The sequence below is a fragment of the Aspergillus foveolatus genome, assembly GCF_047715535.1.
Source record: "Aspergillus foveolatus strain CBS 279.81 unplaced genomic scaffold BDW70scaffold_11, whole genome shotgun sequence".
NCBI classification, from domain to species: domain Eukaryota; kingdom Fungi; phylum Ascomycota; class Eurotiomycetes; order Eurotiales; family Aspergillaceae; genus Aspergillus; species Aspergillus foveolatus.
Genome location: NW_027396075.1, coordinates 379782 through 397039, shown reverse-complemented (window position 1 = coordinate 397039; position 17258 = coordinate 379782). Strand labels below are relative to the sequence as shown.

At 50.4% G+C, this 17258-nt stretch overlaps 8 protein-coding genes across 8 annotated transcripts; 4 read left to right on the top strand and 4 right to left on the bottom strand.

The window, feature by feature from the left end:
• Positions 1–793: 793 nt before the first annotated feature.
• On the top strand, positions 794–2508 carry BDW70DRAFT_166064 (WD40 repeat domain-containing protein; the record flags this gene model as incomplete). Its single annotated transcript, XM_073741896.1, has 3 exons — positions 794–1018; positions 1081–2159; positions 2218–2508. The coding sequence occupies 3 exons, from the start codon at positions 794–796 to the stop codon at positions 2459–2461; spliced, it is 1548 nt and encodes a 515-aa protein (XP_073598291.1). The 3' UTR covers positions 2462–2508.
• A 166-nt stretch (positions 2509–2674) lies between these two features.
• BDW70DRAFT_131828 (putative IgE binding protein) lies at positions 2675–3887 on the bottom strand. The gene is made up of 2 exons (XM_073736054.1): positions 3272–3887; positions 2675–3206 (listed from the first exon to the last, which is right to left on the bottom strand). The coding sequence occupies exons 1-2, from the start codon at positions 3524–3526 to the stop codon at positions 2874–2876; spliced, it is 588 nt and encodes a 195-aa protein (XP_073598290.1). The 5' UTR covers positions 3527–3887; the 3' UTR covers positions 2675–2873.
• A 486-nt stretch (positions 3888–4373) lies between these two features.
• Positions 4374–6278, bottom strand: BDW70DRAFT_12868 (velvet factor family protein). Its single transcript, XM_073735469.1, has 4 exons — positions 5632–6278; positions 5500–5579; positions 4949–5446; positions 4374–4893 (listed from the first exon to the last, which is right to left on the bottom strand). The coding sequence occupies exons 1-4, from the start codon at positions 5863–5865 to the stop codon at positions 4605–4607; spliced, it is 1101 nt and encodes a 366-aa protein (XP_073598289.1). The 5' UTR covers positions 5866–6278; the 3' UTR covers positions 4374–4604.
• A 3579-nt stretch (positions 6279–9857) lies between these two features.
• BDW70DRAFT_131821 (uncharacterized protein) lies at positions 9858–10608 on the top strand. The gene has a single exon (XM_073736053.1). It carries the CDS (start codon positions 9908–9910, stop codon positions 10232–10234), a length of 327 nt encoding a protein of 108 aa, XP_073598288.1. The 5' UTR covers positions 9858–9907; the 3' UTR covers positions 10235–10608.
• On the top strand, positions 9858–12564 carry BDW70DRAFT_131820 (uncharacterized protein). The gene is made up of 2 exons (XM_073736052.1): positions 9858–10580; positions 10732–12564. Exons 1-2 carry the CDS (start codon positions 10509–10511, stop codon positions 11848–11850), a joined length of 1191 nt encoding a protein of 396 aa, XP_073598287.1. The 5' UTR covers positions 9858–10508; the 3' UTR covers positions 11851–12564.
• BDW70DRAFT_12836 (uncharacterized protein) lies at positions 11993–12564 on the top strand. Its single transcript, XM_073735425.1, has one exon. It carries the CDS (start codon positions 12135–12137, stop codon positions 12504–12506), a length of 372 nt encoding a protein of 123 aa, XP_073598286.1. The 5' UTR covers positions 11993–12134; the 3' UTR covers positions 12507–12564.
• A 473-nt stretch (positions 12565–13037) lies between these two features.
• Positions 13038–13780, bottom strand: BDW70DRAFT_12804 (DUF3602 domain-containing protein). Its single transcript, XM_073735370.1, has 3 exons — positions 13635–13780; positions 13340–13546; positions 13038–13270 (listed from the first exon to the last, which is right to left on the bottom strand). Exons 1-3 carry the CDS (start codon positions 13669–13671, stop codon positions 13113–13115), a joined length of 402 nt encoding a protein of 133 aa, XP_073598285.1. The 5' UTR covers positions 13672–13780; the 3' UTR covers positions 13038–13112.
• Positions 13781–15887: 2107 nt separating this feature from the next.
• BDW70DRAFT_148611 (uncharacterized protein) lies at positions 15888–17147 on the bottom strand (the record flags this gene model as incomplete). Its single annotated transcript, XM_073738890.1, has 1 exon — positions 15888–17147. One exon carries the CDS (start codon positions 17145–17147, stop codon positions 15888–15890), a length of 1260 nt encoding a protein of 419 aa, XP_073598284.1.
• Between the last annotated feature and the right edge of the window lie 111 nt (positions 17148–17258).

The window sequence follows — 17258 nt, the reverse complement described above, 5'->3', positions numbered from 1 at the left end:
AGGTCAATTTATGTCGACCCTTGCGAAGACTCGAAGCGGATGCGGAGAGGATGGGAAGCGAAGACCTTGTTGGGCTCGATGTCGATATCACCAGCCTCTAGGACCTATATGCTGTTACCAGCATTTGGTTGAGAGCCGACATAACGCAGCTTATCAACAAGCCGCGAAGTATTTTCCTGCCAGAGTACCCTTGACAGAATCATCGTCTTCGGCTACGCCCGATCGTTTCACATACTGTGTCCAGTTTCCCCGCATAACGCCTAAGGTCAGAACAGGTAAAGGTGATGCTAGAGATATTTTTGGCATGATGTGAGGGAACTCGGCTTCTCGGGCAGTGTTCATCAACAGGATCTCGTTGGTCTCACACACGCTGATCTAGATAACGGTTCTGGATGTTTGGCAGATAACGGCTTCAGAATTTGTCAGATAGCTAATTCTAAGTTGACTGGAGATGAAATTCCCAGACTCACTGATTGCGCAGGCATTGCCCTGCGACACGACAGTCGCGGAGGTGGTAGTCGATCACCAGTTCCGTTCGTTTCGTCGGAGGAGCAAAGTTGGTAAGCACAAGGAAAGAGAATTAGAGAAGATAATAGACATTTCAAAGCATTGGAGACAGCATTGACCGATATCCATGAGGAGCGAAGACATTGAGAGTAATGCAGGAGAGACGCTGGGGAACCCCCGACATCTATACATAGTTCCCGAAACGGGTCTAGCGCCACTTCGATAAGCCATCGGCGGAGCACTTTTTTATGGCGGAGATTTCATCTTTTCTTCAAACAAGCGAAAGATGGCTACACTTCTCCCTCCCCCAAGTAAACGTCAGAAGACGGAGACCGCCGAGAAGGCGCGTCTGCAGCAGGAAATTCAGGGCATCCCTGACGACTTGGGAAGCGTGCGAGTGCAGTTCTTTGACCAAGCGACCGGCTCAGCTACAGGCCCGGCGGTGTCTGTCCCAGTGGCCGATGCGACAGTGAAAAATCTCGAGACTCTCTTGAACACATTACAAGGAAATGTAGGTATGCGCGCTAGATTTATTCGCACTGAGGGCCAGCGCTAATCTCGCCGACGCCTTAGGAAGAGGATGAACGAGTACCATACCGATTTACCTTCCAGTCCGACAACAAGGACAGCCAGACGATTGATATCCTAGCAGACATATACCACTCCCTCCTGAAACCTGGAGTGAAGACGACCGAAGATACCATTCAACTTTACTTTACCCCACAAGCTGTTTTCCGGGTAAAGGCCGTTTCACGATGCTCCGCCTCCATCGCCGGACACGGGGAGGCTATCCTCGCTACGTCGTTCTCACCCGTTTCTTCCTCTACTATGGTTTCCGGTAGCGGAGACTCGACGGCGCGGATATGGGACTGTGACACAGGAACTCCATTGCACACTCTTAAGGGACACACGAGCTGGGTGCTAGCCGTCAGCTACTCACCAAACGGAGCGATGATCGCAACAGGAAGCATGGACAACACAGTACGGATATGGGATGCAAAGAAGGGTCAGGCGCTGGGGGCACCATTGAAAGGGCACGTAAAGTGGATCACCAGTCTAGCCTGGGAACCCTACCATTTGCAACAGTCCGGCCACCCTCGTCTCGCCTCTGCATCGAAAGACTCCACCGTCAGGATCTGGGACGTCATCTCGAAACGCGCAGACATCGTCCTTTCCGGGCACAAAGGCTCAGTAACCTGCGTAAGATGGGGCGGAACAGGTAAAATCTACACCTCCTCCCACGACCGGACAATCAAGGTATGGAACTCGCAGACTGGTACCCTGATCCAAACATTGTCCGCCCACGCCCACCGCGTAAACCACCTCGCCCTCTCCACAGACTTCGTCCTCCGCACAGCCTACCACGACCACACAGGCAAAGTCCCCGAGTCCGACGCAGACAAGGTCGCCATGGCAAAGAAGCGCTTCGAGAAAGCAGCCACAATCAACAACAAGATCGTTGAGAAACTCGTCTCCGCCTCGGATGATTTTACCATGTACCTGTGGGACCCGGAGAGCTCCAGCAAACCCGTTGCACGCCTCCTCGGCCACCAAAAGGAAGTCAACCACGTCACATTTTCCCCGGATATGGCCTATATCGCCTCCGCCGGTTTCGACAACCATGTCAAGCTCTGGAATGGGCGAGACGGAAAGTGCGTCACAAACTAACTTGACCCTCAATTAGAGCAATTGGCTAACCTACCATCGCAGGTTCATTACGACCCTCCGTGGGCACGTCGGCGCCGTCTACCAATGCTGCTTTTCGGCTGACTCGCGCCTTCTTGTTTCCTCCTCCAAGGACACAACACTGAAGGTGTGGAATGTGCGCACAGGAAAACTTAGCGAGGATCTGCCGGGTCACAAGGATGAGGTGTTTGCGGTGGATTGGAGCCCGGATGGGCAGAAGGTTGGTAGTGGGGGTAAAGATAAGGCTATTCGGATATGGAGGAACTAGGTTAGGTACGAGTATAAAATCATGAAATCATGCTGCGCATTATGTGCTCTTAGATGAGCGGCTAATAGGGTCAAGGATGTGTATTATACCTCTGGTGATACCTAGAGGAGGTAAAACATGCAGTAAACATGACCGCGTATAGAAACAGGATATGGCTGGGTCAAAATATCGTACAACAGGACCGACCAGGCAACATGCCGCAGTGATAGAAGCAGAAGCTCAAGTGAATTATATATTAAACACCATGCTATGCTATTCTAAAGTGCAAGTGCAATGCTAAATACTTTGCAGTTAACATCCAGTCATCCAAACGTATATCCATACGCCTTATTGTCCGGAGCCATCCATTACTGTAGATACATCATATCACGTTTTTCCCCTAGGGCACCGTCACTCCATTCTCAAAATAAACCTAGATATACTGCCAAGTCTGCCCGACAAGCTCACTGGGCACCGCAATTGCCGAGAACCCAAGACAGTCTTCCACATCACCACTGGGAACAGTCGCATTCCCCAGCGCCCCAAACACCTTCCAGCGGTTATCCTCCGTCGGGCAGGCCATAAAACCGCTCGCGCCCCATCCGCTGTACATGTAATGTCCAAATACTGAGCCCTCAGGGCCAGGGATGTACTCGAAGGGCCCTAAGGAGGAGCCTGGCGGGATGTAGGCCGAGTGGGCTTGCGTAAATCTAAGCGCGCCAGTTGGGTCGACGTAAATCTGCTGACCGCCGGGAACGACGACGCTCTATACATACACGTTAGTAGGCTGCTCTGGTCTGCTTCACTTGGGGGAGAGAGTAGAAGACGTACAAGAGACCCGCCGTTACCGGCGAGGACTGTCGTGTTGCCCGGGGGACAGTTCGAGGGGAGAGGGCAGTATGTTGTTGTGTTTCCGCCCAGCCAGAAAGATTGGCCGGAAGCTGTTAGAGGAAGGAAGTGGATGGGCGATGCAGAACGGGCAGCCATGACGGTGAAGGCCGCTGGTTGCTCTGCGCCGTTGGGCAGGGAGGTGGGCGCGGCGGCTGCCAGCAGGGGGAGCAGAGAGGAGGCGAGAGCGAGCTTCATGGTAGTTGACAGTTTCTTAGTTGACTTTCTAGAGGTAAAGATCAAGGTAGAGATCAAGTTAGAGAGCTAGAGAAATAAAATGGTTTGTTGTTTTACGACGATAACCAAGTCTGGGGGAATCGTTGGAAAATTTATAGTCGAACCTGACGATCAAGACGATCAGCTCCGTATACGTCGATGGCAGCATAGTTAATGTAGCCGAAGCCGATATATCCATGCAGATTACAGTCAGGCCAGCGCGTATCTCGTGTTGCGGATACTGGACAGTGAATACCCATCAACAATGCAACGTCGTTGCCCACTGTGAAACCTTACGGATCTCATGATAGGGGCTTTGATGTCTTGGATAGGTGAATATGACGTCGCTTGGAGGCGAATAAAGCAAATGTCTCAGTTGCGGGGATTTCTCTGAGACAGCGTTCTTTACACTTGTTGCTCAGTGTATTTTCTTCAGAAACTAGCCGGGGAGGATAAGAATAAACAAGGCACGCTGTTGGTCAGCCGAATTGTTAGTCCTTTCTAACCGAGGATTCTCCATCAGATCGACCCCGTCAACACCCGCCACAGGGTCGACAGTCCACACCAACTACAAACCTCAAGCATGGTTTTGGGCCTAAGGTCAAGGCAACTCTGCAGATCACAATCTTCAGAATCTCAGCGTCCGGGGAACCAAGAGGTCTTCCCCCGGCGGACATCGCCGAGATATTTTTTATTTGACAGCAACAGAACTACTGCTGCATTATAAACAATCACTAATCAAGGCCTTGGCATATATCTTCCATCGGCCCCATAATGAACTATTTTGGCTCCTCAGCTAGCAAGTAGCAGAGGCAGGTAACGTGAAAATCATTCTGAATCAGAAGACTGCAGTAGTGTTCCAGGCTATAACATGCGAAAACAAAGAAACCGGTGAACCAACCGTTTAGCAATACAGCCCGCCAATCCCCAAACACCATAACCGGAACACCGCAACTAAACGTATATAAACCGTATAAAGTGAGACATAAGAATGGAGGTACCCGAATAAGTAGACCCCGCTTTTGGTTGCTCGGGGGATTTACGAAACAATATACGGTCTTTAGTATTCGTTATCCAGACCATCGTCCTCGTCGCTGTGGCGCCCACGGGAGCCTTGACCTTTGACACCATCCTTACGGATGGGGATCTTGATTCCTTGATTCGCAAAGACTTTGCTGAGGGGCGTGCTTTCAATCACACCAGGGAACTTCTTCGCTGAAAACACTTGGAAGGGCTCCGAAAAAGTACTGGCAAGGATCGGCGCAGTGCCTTTGTTGATCACCTCCGCAATATCCGACTGTGGGAGGTCGCTAACGGATTTGCCGACGTTGACAAAACTGAATTTCAGACTATTTAAGGGTAAGCATGTGGGCGCAGTGGCATGAACTGACAAGTCAAACTTACCGGAAGATTCCTTCTGTTCGCACACTAAGATCTTGCAAGACGAACCATACACCAATCTTGTCCTCTGTATCATACAGCCGGTATGCACTGGCACTCAAGCAACCGATAAGATTGCGCGTGAACATGCCTCCAGGCCCTGGAGTAACTGGCTGAGCAGTAGGCATCTGGGGCTGCGCCATGCCTCCTCCATACATCGGTTGGTAGTACTGGGCTTGGGGATTAGGATAAGCGTTCTGGTATTGAAGTTGGGTGCTGCCACCATAGTAATTGCCTACTCCCGGGTATCCAACAGGCTGCCCAACAGGCTGGCCGTATGGATTTGTCTGATAGGATGCCGGGTAATCCGAGGATGCGGGATGCGGCGGTGGTGGATACGATGAAGACATGGCCGTGGATATCGAAGGGGATGTAGCCGAATGCTTCACAAGATTTACTTCATGTGTACCGTCCGCGTTCCATAAATCAGCCATGACGACGTAGAATGAGCTGTCTAGCGAACTGTATGCGAGTCAACTTCACGACCAGTCTTAGCGAGCAATCGCGCCACCTACTTGATATCGACTTCTTTCTGCGTCTGCGCATCTTTTACGATTAGACGGATACATGGAGGGGGCGTGATTGGCCTTCGGTCCTAGAGAGGGTCAGCACGAAGGAATACCACGCATCTGATACAGATAGCCAACCTTATCGCCAAAGCCGCACATCCGCGCGCGAATCGGCTGTTGCACGACCTGCAGAGACCAGATACGTCCGTCGTGCACTGTCGAAAGCGACTCTGGTTCCGGCTGACCGGCTGGCGAAACCATAGCACTAGGGCCTGCAGAGCTCGGATACATTGTGGACGGAGGTGGGATTCGGTCCATCGAAAGCGGCGGTGGGTGATGCCCGGAATGCGCCCTATCCTCAACAGCGTACATAGCCGCGACCGTTCGCGGCCAGTCCTTGGACAAAGATAAAAACGATAGAGCTTTGGGATTAGCCTCGCTCGAAGCGCGGCACGGAAGGGACGAGTGCAAGATGTGGCAAAGGTCAGAGCTCGGTCGTCAAGCTGAAATCTCGCGACGTCCTAACCGCTTATTTCGCAAATCCTCGGAGCCAAGATTCCGGAGCGAGAATCGAATTTGAGCGGAGTAATGAAAATCTAGACTGTGAGTTGAAATAGAGGATCCGCTCCAGTGCTCGGCAATGTCTCCTGCAATAATGCGACTCGGAAGCGAAAATCTTTTGAGGTGACAAAGTGGCGAAGGAGGGGTGTCGACCCGAGGCGACGGTACTAGAGGCGGCGAGGCTAACAATCCACCCAAGTTAGACTTGAAACGCGCTGGAGAAATAGGTATTTGACGCACTCAACAGCTTCAAGTGTCCTAGTTAAGCAAACACAAGCTCTTAGATAGCAACCGGGGATCGTCTCCAAGGTGAGCCGCGGGAGCTGTCAAGTGCGGGAGATTTGCTGAATCCACGGATCCAGCCCAAAGGTTCACAACGTCCGGGCTAAGTGAGATTCGGGTTGACACGAGGATGCCACATGCAGCGTCAAGGCAGAGGAAGCTGCGCGGTTGGCGACACGGTCGGCGATGACCAGGACGAACCGAGAGAGCTGAGAAGTGCCAAAGTAGGCGGGGTGAAAAGGCGAGAGAGGTGGATGGAGATGGCGAGTTCAGAGTTCAGAGTTGCGGGCGGGACTGGATCAGACGTAGACGACCAAGTCACGGGCGGGCTATCTGGATAAGCCCATCTACTTTTGACCCTCACTTTTTCGACATCGATCTAGTTTACTCTTTTTTCATCTGACATACGAGCCTCTGCTTTTGTCCATTCTCCACTCGTACCCATTGTCATCCTTGTCTATTTGTTCTGGGCTTCATTCAGCCGTCTGAGCTGCTCGCTCCAAGGGAACCCAAGGTTCGCGGCTCACTCGGCTTCCGACCACTACTCACGCCCCAAATATCCCCTCCTGCACTCATAACCCTGTAAAATTATTATCATCACACCATCATCATCATTCATCCTTGAAGAAGTTTGCATCTCTCGAACCTCAAACACCTTCGCCCCTTTTCCATCTCACAGCATTCCGGCGCAGGAACCGGAACCAGACTGTCGGGACCGGCCTCGCCGAGAACGGAATGACCGTGCGGATTGGAGCTGGAGCTCCCGACGAAGAAGTCTCTGGCCGCAACAGATCGCAACAATAAAGTGGACTTCTCCTAATCGTTTTAAGGTAATACCACCTTTCTTCCGAAAACGGTCGCTCCAAGATCTAAGAGCAGCAGCAGCAGCAGTAGTAGAGTGCCCGTGAGTTGCACTTAAGGAATATTGTTTGAAATGAACCCGGCAATTGTCGAGTGACGTCATCTTGCGGGTTAAGCCCTAGCCCAATGTAACCCAAGTAGTTCGAACCGTCAATCGCGTCCGTATACCACCCACAGCTGGAGAATAGAAGAAGAGGAAAAGGGGGCTTTCATTTGGCTCGTCGGTCAATTGTAACATCCGTTATTTTGAATCATGTGCTTCGAATTTCACCGACGTTTGCATCGCAATTTGTCAAGCTGCTGTCGGAACTGCAATGGGAAGTGCAATGATATCTAGCGCCGGATTATCTCAGCTGTAGAAGTTGAACTTCTTTATGCTAGGAAAATAGTATATTATTGCGCCTTAAAGAGAGAATATTGGCATATAGAGACTTACTTCCTCGTTGGAACACCCGCAAGCAGATCTCAGGAAGTGGTAACGAATGCACTTGGCATGATGAACCGATGACCGTCCTGACCGCAAATAGTTGAATGTGTTTGCAACTTTCGTCCTGAGAAGAAAACCACTAAAGGTACAACGATATCAAGATCAATGTCGATGAACATGTATCCCTTGAGTTTCGTGACTTTGGGAAACAGAACGTCTGACGCCCTACCTGATACAGTGCACGAGGTAGCTACAGTAGGTAGACTGACTGCACGCCCAATTGTGGAATCAGGCACGGCTCAGGCAGACATTTTCGGATATGAAAATGATCGGCAACAGAGGGCAAGGGTCCAGACTTCAGGTGTACCACGGATACTGGCTATTGCTTCCAGTCACTGGAGTAGTGTGGCTAGCTCATTGCCGTACGCCGCGACTTATCTCCATCCTCAGCAGGAACCGCGTCAATTGCACATACAGAGTATGAAGCGAATGCGGTAAGCGCCGATCAGCAGTCACACGCTGACGAACCGCAGTTCGTCAGATGGTTCAACCTTTAAATAAAACTTCGAAGTCCACTCGGATGATCTGCACTAGTGAAACACGGTCGTCTCTCCCCCCTTGACATGAGTAGGGTAGTACTTTATTTACCCGTTTTAAGGGTTATCACGAGCGATCTATGGTTCATAGCCAGCCCTACGGGAATTACTCCCGATGATCACGTTTATTGTGAGAGCCAGGGCGTCACCAGATACTCCATTAGGCTAGAGGATTCGAGCTGGAATGCTATGAGAAAGATTATCTCGGCGTCGCCGTTTTCCGATAAATTATCGACTAGTTCAGTTGACAGATTATCATCGTATGCGCTGTAGATCATTGCATTCTAATAAGCGGACCCAGCTGCGGCCAAGCCTATCAATGTGAACCCAAAAAGCAAAACGAGGACGATCTCCACGCAAAGTTCGACAGGGCATCCGAACAGGATAATGTGAGATTGAATTGGGGATATTCCGCTCTTGGTTACTGTCGAAGTTGAACAGACCGTTTATGGATGGCTTGATGGTGCTGGCCGCTCATAGAATGGCAGGTGATCACTTACATCCCCCTGACGAGTCATGACATTCATCTAGTAATGTCCCGTGAATCCTCACATAAGTAATTGTCGTCGTGAACAAACTGCCCTGCTAAGGGTGCCGCCTTGCAAGCAGTAAACCCCGACTTCTCCTATTGGGATAATGGTGATACACATGCCAATTCGGGTTTCACTGGACCCTGCCGGAGATACTGCTCAGTTTGCGTCCTACAATATGCCCTTGTCTCAGCCGAGGGCATCCCCACTTTCTAACTGAGCTGGCAAGCATATTTGAATGCCTGTGAATTATCACATATGCGGAAAAATTTGACCACGAGAGTCAACTTGTTCAGTAAGGAATGGCGAACTGATCGACGGTCATGTTATGTGCTTTCATTAGCACATAGATATTCCGTGAGCATCCCGCACGGTTTGGACTACCACGAGAGCCATGTCGGAGATATTCTGCTATTGAATGATGAATCCCTGCATGAAGACAATCCGCGCACGGCGGCTGCATTCCGTCAGGCTCATTGGCACTGCTGGGAGATGCTAGGGGATGGTAGGTGGGCACACCTCATTCAGCGCCGATACAAGCCAGTTGGAGGTGCAGTAAGACGAGGGTCATGGTAGTCAGAGGTGAGCTGACAATGCACGTCGCTGGATGAGGTGCGGTAGGCCAGCGTGACAAGGGTTTATAGTGTTGTTATGCAGTATATATCGCAAGGTGGCCGCGTAAACGCTGCTATGAATTGTTTTCTGCGAGTATCCGTCTCTGAATTCGAGAATTGACTGCACTGCAAGCAAATTAGTCACGGGCCAATTGCAGGAACGAATTACCAACAAGACGATCTGAACGGTTGAGCCGACATACGGCGTTGGAAGGTCTCCATATACTCCGTACCGTAGGCGCTTTTAATGCCAAAGTCTAGCAACGGTTGGCGGGGCGGCGTGGAAACCTCGGCGAAGGCCTAATTGCTAAAAGCGGTAAAAGGAGGAAATGGGCTAGACCAGGATCAGATTAATTCAAGAGAATCTAGGTTTGGCCCGGGCGGTCAGGAGAATTTATGGAGACTGGGCTTGACTCCCAACAGGGAATGTCGACGATTCACTCTGATCCTCCCTCAGGGGTTGTCGATCGCCTTCAAGCCCCGGGTTTCTTTGTGGAGCTCGCTAAACACTATTTGTCCATCGAATGTTCATCATATCCTATTATGCTTTTCTTCTGCTTCTTCTTTTCTTCTTTTTTAGTTCTGTTGATCTGTGCTTGGGTTGACAGCAACAAGAAACTCGTTGAGGGATGCCCAGCGTCAACCATTTTCCTAGTCCGGACAATGTCTGGAAGTCTGCGGACCTTCACCAATAATAATGCCAATCACCCAGGTCAAACTGCAGGCGCCGAGCGCCGTGGACCAACACTAAGCAACGGGGCACGGGCGTTTCGGGTCCGGCGAACGCAAAGCATTTACTGGTTTCGTTATGACGTTCGCTGCTTGCTTTCAGGGCTCCTTGATACTCAGCTGTTTCTGGATTCGACATGAACTAGCACCCACTACCAAGTCATGATCTCAGGCCCCACTGCAGCACTGATCTTTGCCCTGGTGTCCACTTGACGAGGGTTAGAAGTTGGGGAGAAGTTAAATAGATTAAATACTCGTCAGTCGCAGGCGCTTCGCATTTATCCGAACAATCATCGTTGCTCGTCAGAGTTTGAAATATGTTATCGCAGGAGATCACAGTCGTTTCACGAAAGAGAACTACCTTCGCATGAGCCCTCGTTTTCTTGTCGGTACTTAAATTGGAGACTCCCCAGGGATGCCATCACGGCGGAGCTACAGGGCCAGTTCTCGGCATGCCTGTCTGGAGTGCAGAGGCCGGCGAATCAAGGTTGGTTTCCTCCCATCCAGGATCTGGCCTTGCCACGGCGCGAATGTGTATCCCACCATCTCTTGCTGCCTGCATATGCAATTTCCTTGGCCCACTTCAGCACGAATTGCCGTTAATGATTCAGCATATGTGCTAATTGTGCCTGGCCCAGTGCGGAAAAGAACATCCCCAGTGCTCTTTCTGCGTCAGTCGTAATCTAGGATGCGAGTATCTACATCGCGCCTCCTCGCTGCCATGGCCCCGAGTCAAATCCCGTTCCTCCACGCCGTCCCTTTCTCCGGTGAAAACCTCGCCCTCTGTTGTCGACCCCGCGTTAATAGCCCAATACCAAGATATCATGGAGCCTTCCATTCCCGGGTCCCTGGACAAGGAGCTCAATATCCAGGATCTTGAATTGATGATGCAGTGGTGTACTACGACATATCGTTCCGTTTCTCGAAACAGTACCGTCGAGAATATCTGGCAGGCTGTCGTTCCTCGGGAGGCCATGCGCCATCCATTCCTAATGCATGGAATTTTGGCGCTCTCTGCCCTCCATCTTGCGGTTACCAGTGATGGCGATTTGAGGGAGCAGTACATCCGAATATCGAAAGAGCATCAGAATCAAGCCGCGCTCGGTCTGGAGAGCATAGCGGGGAAGCTGAAGCAGCATCACTCGAATGCAGCCTTTACTCTGTCAAATATTATGATTATATTTTCTTTTGCTCTTCCAGAAATTATGGGACAGAGTATAGGACATCATCCCGTGAACGAACTCTACGAACTTTTTCTGTCAACAAGGAAGTCGAGAGACGTGCTATCTAATCATTGGGGGGTGACCGGAGAGCTCAAGCCATTGCTTCAGTGCGACAAGGCGCAGCCAAAAATGCCTGATACCTCCCGGCTGGCCATCATGTCTCTCAACCAGTTGAACGCAAATCTGGCTCGCCAGGATCCTCATCATGATAAGGACACGTACGATGCCACAATAAAACAGCTGAGTTGTTCGCTAGACAAGGTGTCAAGGGGCGGCGAGACCATGATCGTCGCCTTTCAGTGGATTTTCCAGGTGCCGGAGAAGTACATAGACCTTTTTCGGAAACGCGACTCATTCGCTCTCGTGATACTTGCCCATTACGCCGTAATCCTCCATTTTTTAAGGCGGCATTGGTGGATGGGTGAATGGGGCCTCCGACTCATTCGGGAAATAGGGCAACATTTAGATGCCAATTGGAGGAACTCCATCACCTGGGTGCTCGATGCTACGGGCTACTATATTCCTCCGGTCTGAGAAACAGTGTGAGACCAACGAACACGCTTTCGCTCAATGACCCTAGAATGGTGCATTTTCACCGGGGCACTCTATCCCACACTTTCTATGGCCGGATATTTTAACTGGCCTCGGGATCTTCACCTGGATTCACACGCCCATTCACCCACTAGGTATCCCCGCAGCATTACTGTGCAGCCAATATCACTCACAAATCGGACGCTGGCTCGTGAAGTGGGCAATCGAATCATGCACTCATCCGCTGAAGCGAGGGGCGGTCCAGTTCTAGAAGCCGCAGGATTGCGATGCTGCCAAAAAGCAAATATGGGATGAGACCCTGGTCTATATGGTTTAGTGCCTTGCAGAGCTACACACCAGACAGACGAGTCTACTACGAACCGAGACTGCTCAAACTAACATTTGGAATCGAGATCGATGATGGTGTATATGACGCGGCTATCGAAAGAGACCATTGTCCTATTGAGTCAAGATTTATCATTGGACTTGAGGTACGGTGGCTAGTCTTTAGCTTCATCATATGGCCTTCGCTCTGTTTCCACTTAGGCAGTCCGACTTATTATTGGGTGTCTAAATCTGCATGCATATTCCGCAAGAGGGACTCCGAACTTTACAGCACATTGTCTCTATTGGTTGGACTACATAAGACTCGCAAATAGTCTAGCGCAGGAATGAGCTTAGTCAAACTTACTACAGTCTTTAGACACTGTACTGTCAAACTATATACCTTATGACATGGTCCACTATAATTTGAGCGAAAATAGTCCTTCTGGAGAGGGAGTATAGACAGCCGTCACCGGGACGCGGGGTAGCTTAGAAGAAGTAATTATGCCACTCTGATAAGGTCGGGAAATTTAATTGGAGGCGTCACGTTAGTGCTGTTGGACGGCAACTTGAATAAAGTGGAGGAGTTCCTCACTGCCACCGCAGAAAAAATGCATAGACACCAAAAGTTGGGACTATTTAGCCATTGTCATATAAATGCGCGATCTAACGACAGTGACCGAATCAAACGGATCAAGGTAATCGAAATCCAAATGACTCCCACAGCCCGCTTCATGATGGAAACAAACCAGCTCGGATGTCCGGAAACTATGGAAAAGGAAGAATATTAAGGCACACCCAGCATGAAGGGGATATACAATGGATGGGCGGGGCAATAGGTCCCCGATGAAGACGAACCCAGACGACCAAAAGCACAAAAGAAACCCAAAGACAGCAATGGTATCAACCCCAATCAATCAAGCAAAGAACAAATCATTCAGTCAGTTTGACTGTGAGCCCTCAGCCTTCGCATTCCCCTCCTCGATATCCCGGGGCTCCCGCATCGACCTTGACGTGATGACCCGACGCAATTGCTCCTCTTCCTCGCGAGCTTTCTTCTCCTCCTCTGCGCTGGGAATGTACTGATTGGCAACGCCACCTGTTTGAAGCAACACAAGTTAGCCCTACAACCAGATGTACCGTATGGGTTCCCGAGGGTAAGACGTACCACGGCCGGTATGATGCGGAGCTTCCTGGACGCGAATTGGCGGGGCCTCGACATCCTGGCTTTCCCGCGCAAGCTCGGGACGATCGGGATCGTTGTGCATCATGTTTCCAGAGCCGCCGCGGCCAGTTGTGAAGACTTCTTGCTTGATGGTTGGGGTGACAAGGTCTTGCGGGGTAGTCTTCGGGGCTTCGCTCGAGAAGATATTTCCTGCCCGGATGTCAGAAGACGCTTCTCTCGCAAGAAAACGGGGACCGAAGAAACATATGGACGTATGCTCGGTCCATGAAAGACTCACCAGCGCCGCCGCGGCCGTGGGAGATATTTCGTGTCATGATATTCTGTGGGGTATGCGACGCGGGTTAGGATATTGAACACCGAAATCGTAGGGTCCTTTAAGGAGCGCGCGGATAGGTAGAACGACAAGTGACGAGCGCTAAGCGATACCAGGAAGTCCGCTAGACCCTCAACTGGAAACGGAAGTTATGTGCAAAGACGTCAACAATATGCCAGAGGTAGTAATGAGACTTGGGACTGGAGGGGCCGGCCGCTTTCACTCTATGATGATGCGATGGGTGAGCCCGTGCTCAAATGGCAGTGGCGACCGCTGAAAACTCTGAACCATGAATGACCTGACAGCCAAGAATGCTCCATCACCCCGACGCAACAGGGAACTAGTTTCATAGAAATTTCTTATCCTCTTGTTCTCTTGCCGGCTATTTTGTTCCTGCTTCGATAGAATCTTCAGGGTCTTTATGCTCTCATGGTTTTCGTCGCTCGCAAGCAGCTCGACCCTCAGGCAGGGCGGCGGTACCTCATCACCCCTACTCTTGAGCATTGCGGCGTCATTTACGTGACTCTACGCAACATCGAAGATGGATTGAGAATCATTAAGCGAATCACCGAGGTATATTTTTCATCAGTCGATGTACAGAGTGCATGATCCTCACCTTGAAGATGAGTAGAACAATTTCAATTGCGTGATAGCTCAAGGAGAACATGATCAGACACAGAACAAATGACCAAGAGGCGGCATGCGATCACCCCATTCTCACGACGAATTGGAAAGGAACAGTTATTTGCCTGTTTACTTGAAACTTTCTATGAACCTCTTTCTGGGAATGACCTCTCCGTGAAGTCATCCGAGTCGTCACGAGGTTAAGGATGGCAGCTCTTGCTCAACTGGGCAGCTCGCGATAGAAGGCATTCGCAGAAACCTCACTTGATGGCAGTGGCATGGGGGACCTCGAGGCGTCATATCGTTCAGCATGAAGGAGGCAGAATATAATATTTGGGAGTCTAGCTCATTCTTATCTGCTCTACTCCGATGGCAGTTATGCCAAATGCCAAATGAGAGTAACCGAGGCCACCAGAATGGGCACGCCGATGTCAACACCTACACATAACGCAGTGTTTTTTGTCGGAGTTGACACGGTGAAATGTGAAGAACCTGCGGTTTGTGTCCGGGAGTCGACGGTGTCGCATGGCCAAGTTTCTATCTCTCCAGCTTGCGCACTTTGGCCTTGAACGTAGACCAAGTGCAAGGCACTGAATATCATAAGGCTATAGACCAGCTGCTAATATATTTGCAGCATTTCCGTGCCCTTGGCCTTCGCCGCAGGAGCCGCGACAGCAATGGTATGTGAGGCATTGGGGTTATCCCGTCTCTAGAAGAGTATTTTGTGAAAGCCGTTACCAGGATCTCGTTAACACAGCAGAGGGTTGACCAATAGTCACAAGCGCTTCAACATCAGCATCCAGAGCTTCATTTATTGTAAAACAAGTATAAACATACAATGAACTCGCCCCATGTCCAGCGCGGGCTTCAAAAGTCTGCCCTGGTGCTCTGGTAGGCCCCAGGGCTCGTATATGGTGGCTTAATGGCCGCTTGAAGTGTACGGGATCTTTACGGACTCGTCGGCACCTCAATCCGTTTTAGTATGAGTGAATTGAGCCAAGCAGTTAATGGAGTTGTGTAGTTGGGGGTTGTCTTCAAACTAGGATCTTAGCGTGATTCTATTGTTGGCAGGTGTCGCGGCTTGCTGTGCCCGAGTTTGACCCATCGTGTGTAGAGGAAATCAATCGGTGGTTGTTTCACTGCGTATGTGGATTCTGTGAGGTTCTGAGGAGAAGTGCAAAGTCACTCTGTAGCGTGTTTTATTGATATACCAGACATTCCTGATAAATTTGAACGGAGTCTGTTAAGAGAAGATTGGTTCCAAAGAGCATGAAGTCGATCTGGCAGTGGTGGCTCTATAGATGTTGTAAGAGAGCTGAAGGATAGAGCTAACGGCAAACCCATGTTTCAGCTGTTTTAGCAGGTGACTAAGCCTTGAAGCGCAGCTATCAAATGCTGTGCAGTGAGAGGAAGGCTGGGCTAAGGCAAGGGACATCCATAAAACCCTTGTCCATCATTGTGTTGGATCTACACTACGGAAATCCAAGAGCTAGCGGAATATGCTGGCGAGCACATATAAACTCATAAAATATCTATACCTTTATATGTACGTTGTACAGAATGAATAATAGACAGACAGCATAATAACGGACATTATAGTTCATAAGCCTTCTCAAACCCCATACTCCATACTCCGTGAGCCCCTTGCACCGAATGCGGCCCTTTCAGCTGATATTGCTTCCTGTTCTCCTTGTACGATGCAGCACCTACGTGCTGCATCTGAGAGGGTACAATTGCCAGCCGGTCTAGACCATTTGCATCCGCCATGCGCTCGATCGCACTATCCACCGCAAGAGGCCGTGCATACCGCGCTTGCCCTAAGTAATCAATAAGCGCGGGGACGTTCTCACGGGGAAACACAAGTGCCTGGGAGCAACATCCATGAGAATTCATAAGATGGATGCCAGGTTTCATGGGTAGCATTGTAAGGCGGCCCGCAAGAAAGTACAGAATAATAAGCAAGGGAATGCAACCGAAACAGACCACGCCGATAAAGGAATTGTTCAGTATTCCTTGCAATGGTCGTATCGAGCGGCGAGCCTGGATGCATATGACGGCGACTGTGGCGACAATCCCGATGCTAGAAGCCGTATAAAGGAGCCAGTTCTCGTTGTTCCACCCGAGGAATTTCTCCGTGTAGAAGAGCCGCACGTACAGCCAGTTCTTGATTAGGCCTCTTTCACGCCATGACTGGATAGTTTTGACACTCTGCATGGTGTGGTTGTACCAGTTACGCTGTGCGACCACGTCGTCCTCCAGCATCATTATCCATGGCGCCTGGGTATCTTCGTAGCAGGATTTCAGCGAGAGGTGGTAGTCAATGAGAGATTTGTGCTTGACGTCCTTTTTCTCCTCGAGCCGACGAAGAGTAGAGAATTTCACGTCGAATTGGTCGTAGGTCAGGACGCGGTCAACGACATTGGGCAGCCATGGCTGGTTGTAGTCCGGGTGTTCGGTCGGGGAAGTTAATGCGAAGAGGACGTGGACGGTGATGGTGTCGCGTTCTTTCTCGGACAGATTATCGAGGATGGAAGCGACGGTGGTAGAGATTTTCTGCTCAAGCGGTCGTTTCACTGTGACGATTCCGACGCAGATCGTGGCATCGTCGGCGGAAGTAGTGAAGTTTCTTGCGGGATGGGCAGGGTCATTGAACGACTGGTTGTACGGTTGGAGATACTCTAGCGACTCATCCAGTCGTTTGAGACTATACTCCGGTCGGTAGCCTTCCTCTGGATCGAAGAAGAACGAGCCTGGATCGCGAGCTGAACGAAATTTGTAGACGATCAGAAGGAATAGGTAGAAGACGGCAAAGCTGACGAGGAAGAGCTTCTGCTTCCTGGTGAAGAAAATCATCATTTGGCCGTGAGCATCTTGAGGAACATGATAGAGGTCAGAGAGGTTATAAGACGAGCTTATAGGACCTATTGCCAAGGTCGCCCAGTTCTCAGAGGTCGTGATTCCTTT

What these genes read in the sequence shown, in the direction of transcription:
- BDW70DRAFT_131828 (XM_073736054.1), bottom strand. Translation starts at nt 3,526, where the DNA reads ATGAAGCTCGCTCTCGCCTCCTCTCTGCTCCCCCTGCTGGCAGCCGCC. An exon ending in CCGGTAACGGCGGGTCTCTT is followed by an intron (nt 3,207 to 3,271) that starts GTACGTCTTCTA and finishes GTGTATGTATAG; the next exon opens with AGCGTCGTCGTTCCCGGCGG.
- BDW70DRAFT_12868 (XM_073735469.1), bottom strand. Translation starts at nt 5,865, where the DNA reads ATGTACGCTGTTGAGGATAGGGCGCATTCCGGGCATCACCCACCGCCG. An exon ending in TGTGCGGCTTTGGCGATAAG is followed by an intron (nt 5,580 to 5,631) that starts GTTGGCTATCTG and finishes GACCCTCTCTAG; the next exon opens with GACCGAAGGCCAATCACGCC. An exon ending in CGAACAGAAGGAATCTTCCG is followed by an intron (nt 4,894 to 4,948) that starts GTAAGTTTGACT and finishes ACCCTTAAATAG; the next exon opens with TCTGAAATTCAGTTTTGTCA.
- BDW70DRAFT_131821 (XM_073736053.1), top strand. Translation starts at nt 9,908, where the DNA reads ATGCTTTTCTTCTGCTTCTTCTTTTCTTCTTTTTTAGTTCTGTTGATC.
- BDW70DRAFT_131820 (XM_073736052.1), top strand. Translation starts at nt 10,509, where the DNA reads ATGCCATCACGGCGGAGCTACAGGGCCAGTTCTCGGCATGCCTGTCTG. An exon ending in GCAGAGGCCGGCGAATCAAG is followed by an intron (nt 10,581 to 10,731) that starts GTTGGTTTCCTC and finishes TGCCTGGCCCAG; the next exon opens with TGCGGAAAAGAACATCCCCA.
- BDW70DRAFT_12836 (XM_073735425.1), top strand. Translation starts at nt 12,135, where the DNA reads ATGCTGCCAAAAAGCAAATATGGGATGAGACCCTGGTCTATATGGTTT.
- BDW70DRAFT_12804 (XM_073735370.1), bottom strand. Translation starts at nt 13,671, where the DNA reads ATGACACGAAATATCTCCCACGGCCGCGGCGGCGCTG. An exon ending in CCACGGCCGCGGCGGCGCTG is followed by an intron (nt 13,547 to 13,634) that starts GTGAGTCTTTCA and finishes ACATCCGGGCAG; the next exon opens with GAAATATCTTCTCGAGCGAA. An exon ending in TCCGCATCATACCGGCCGTG is followed by an intron (nt 13,271 to 13,339) that starts GTACGTCTTACC and finishes TGCTTCAAACAG; the next exon opens with GTGGCGTTGCCAATCAGTAC.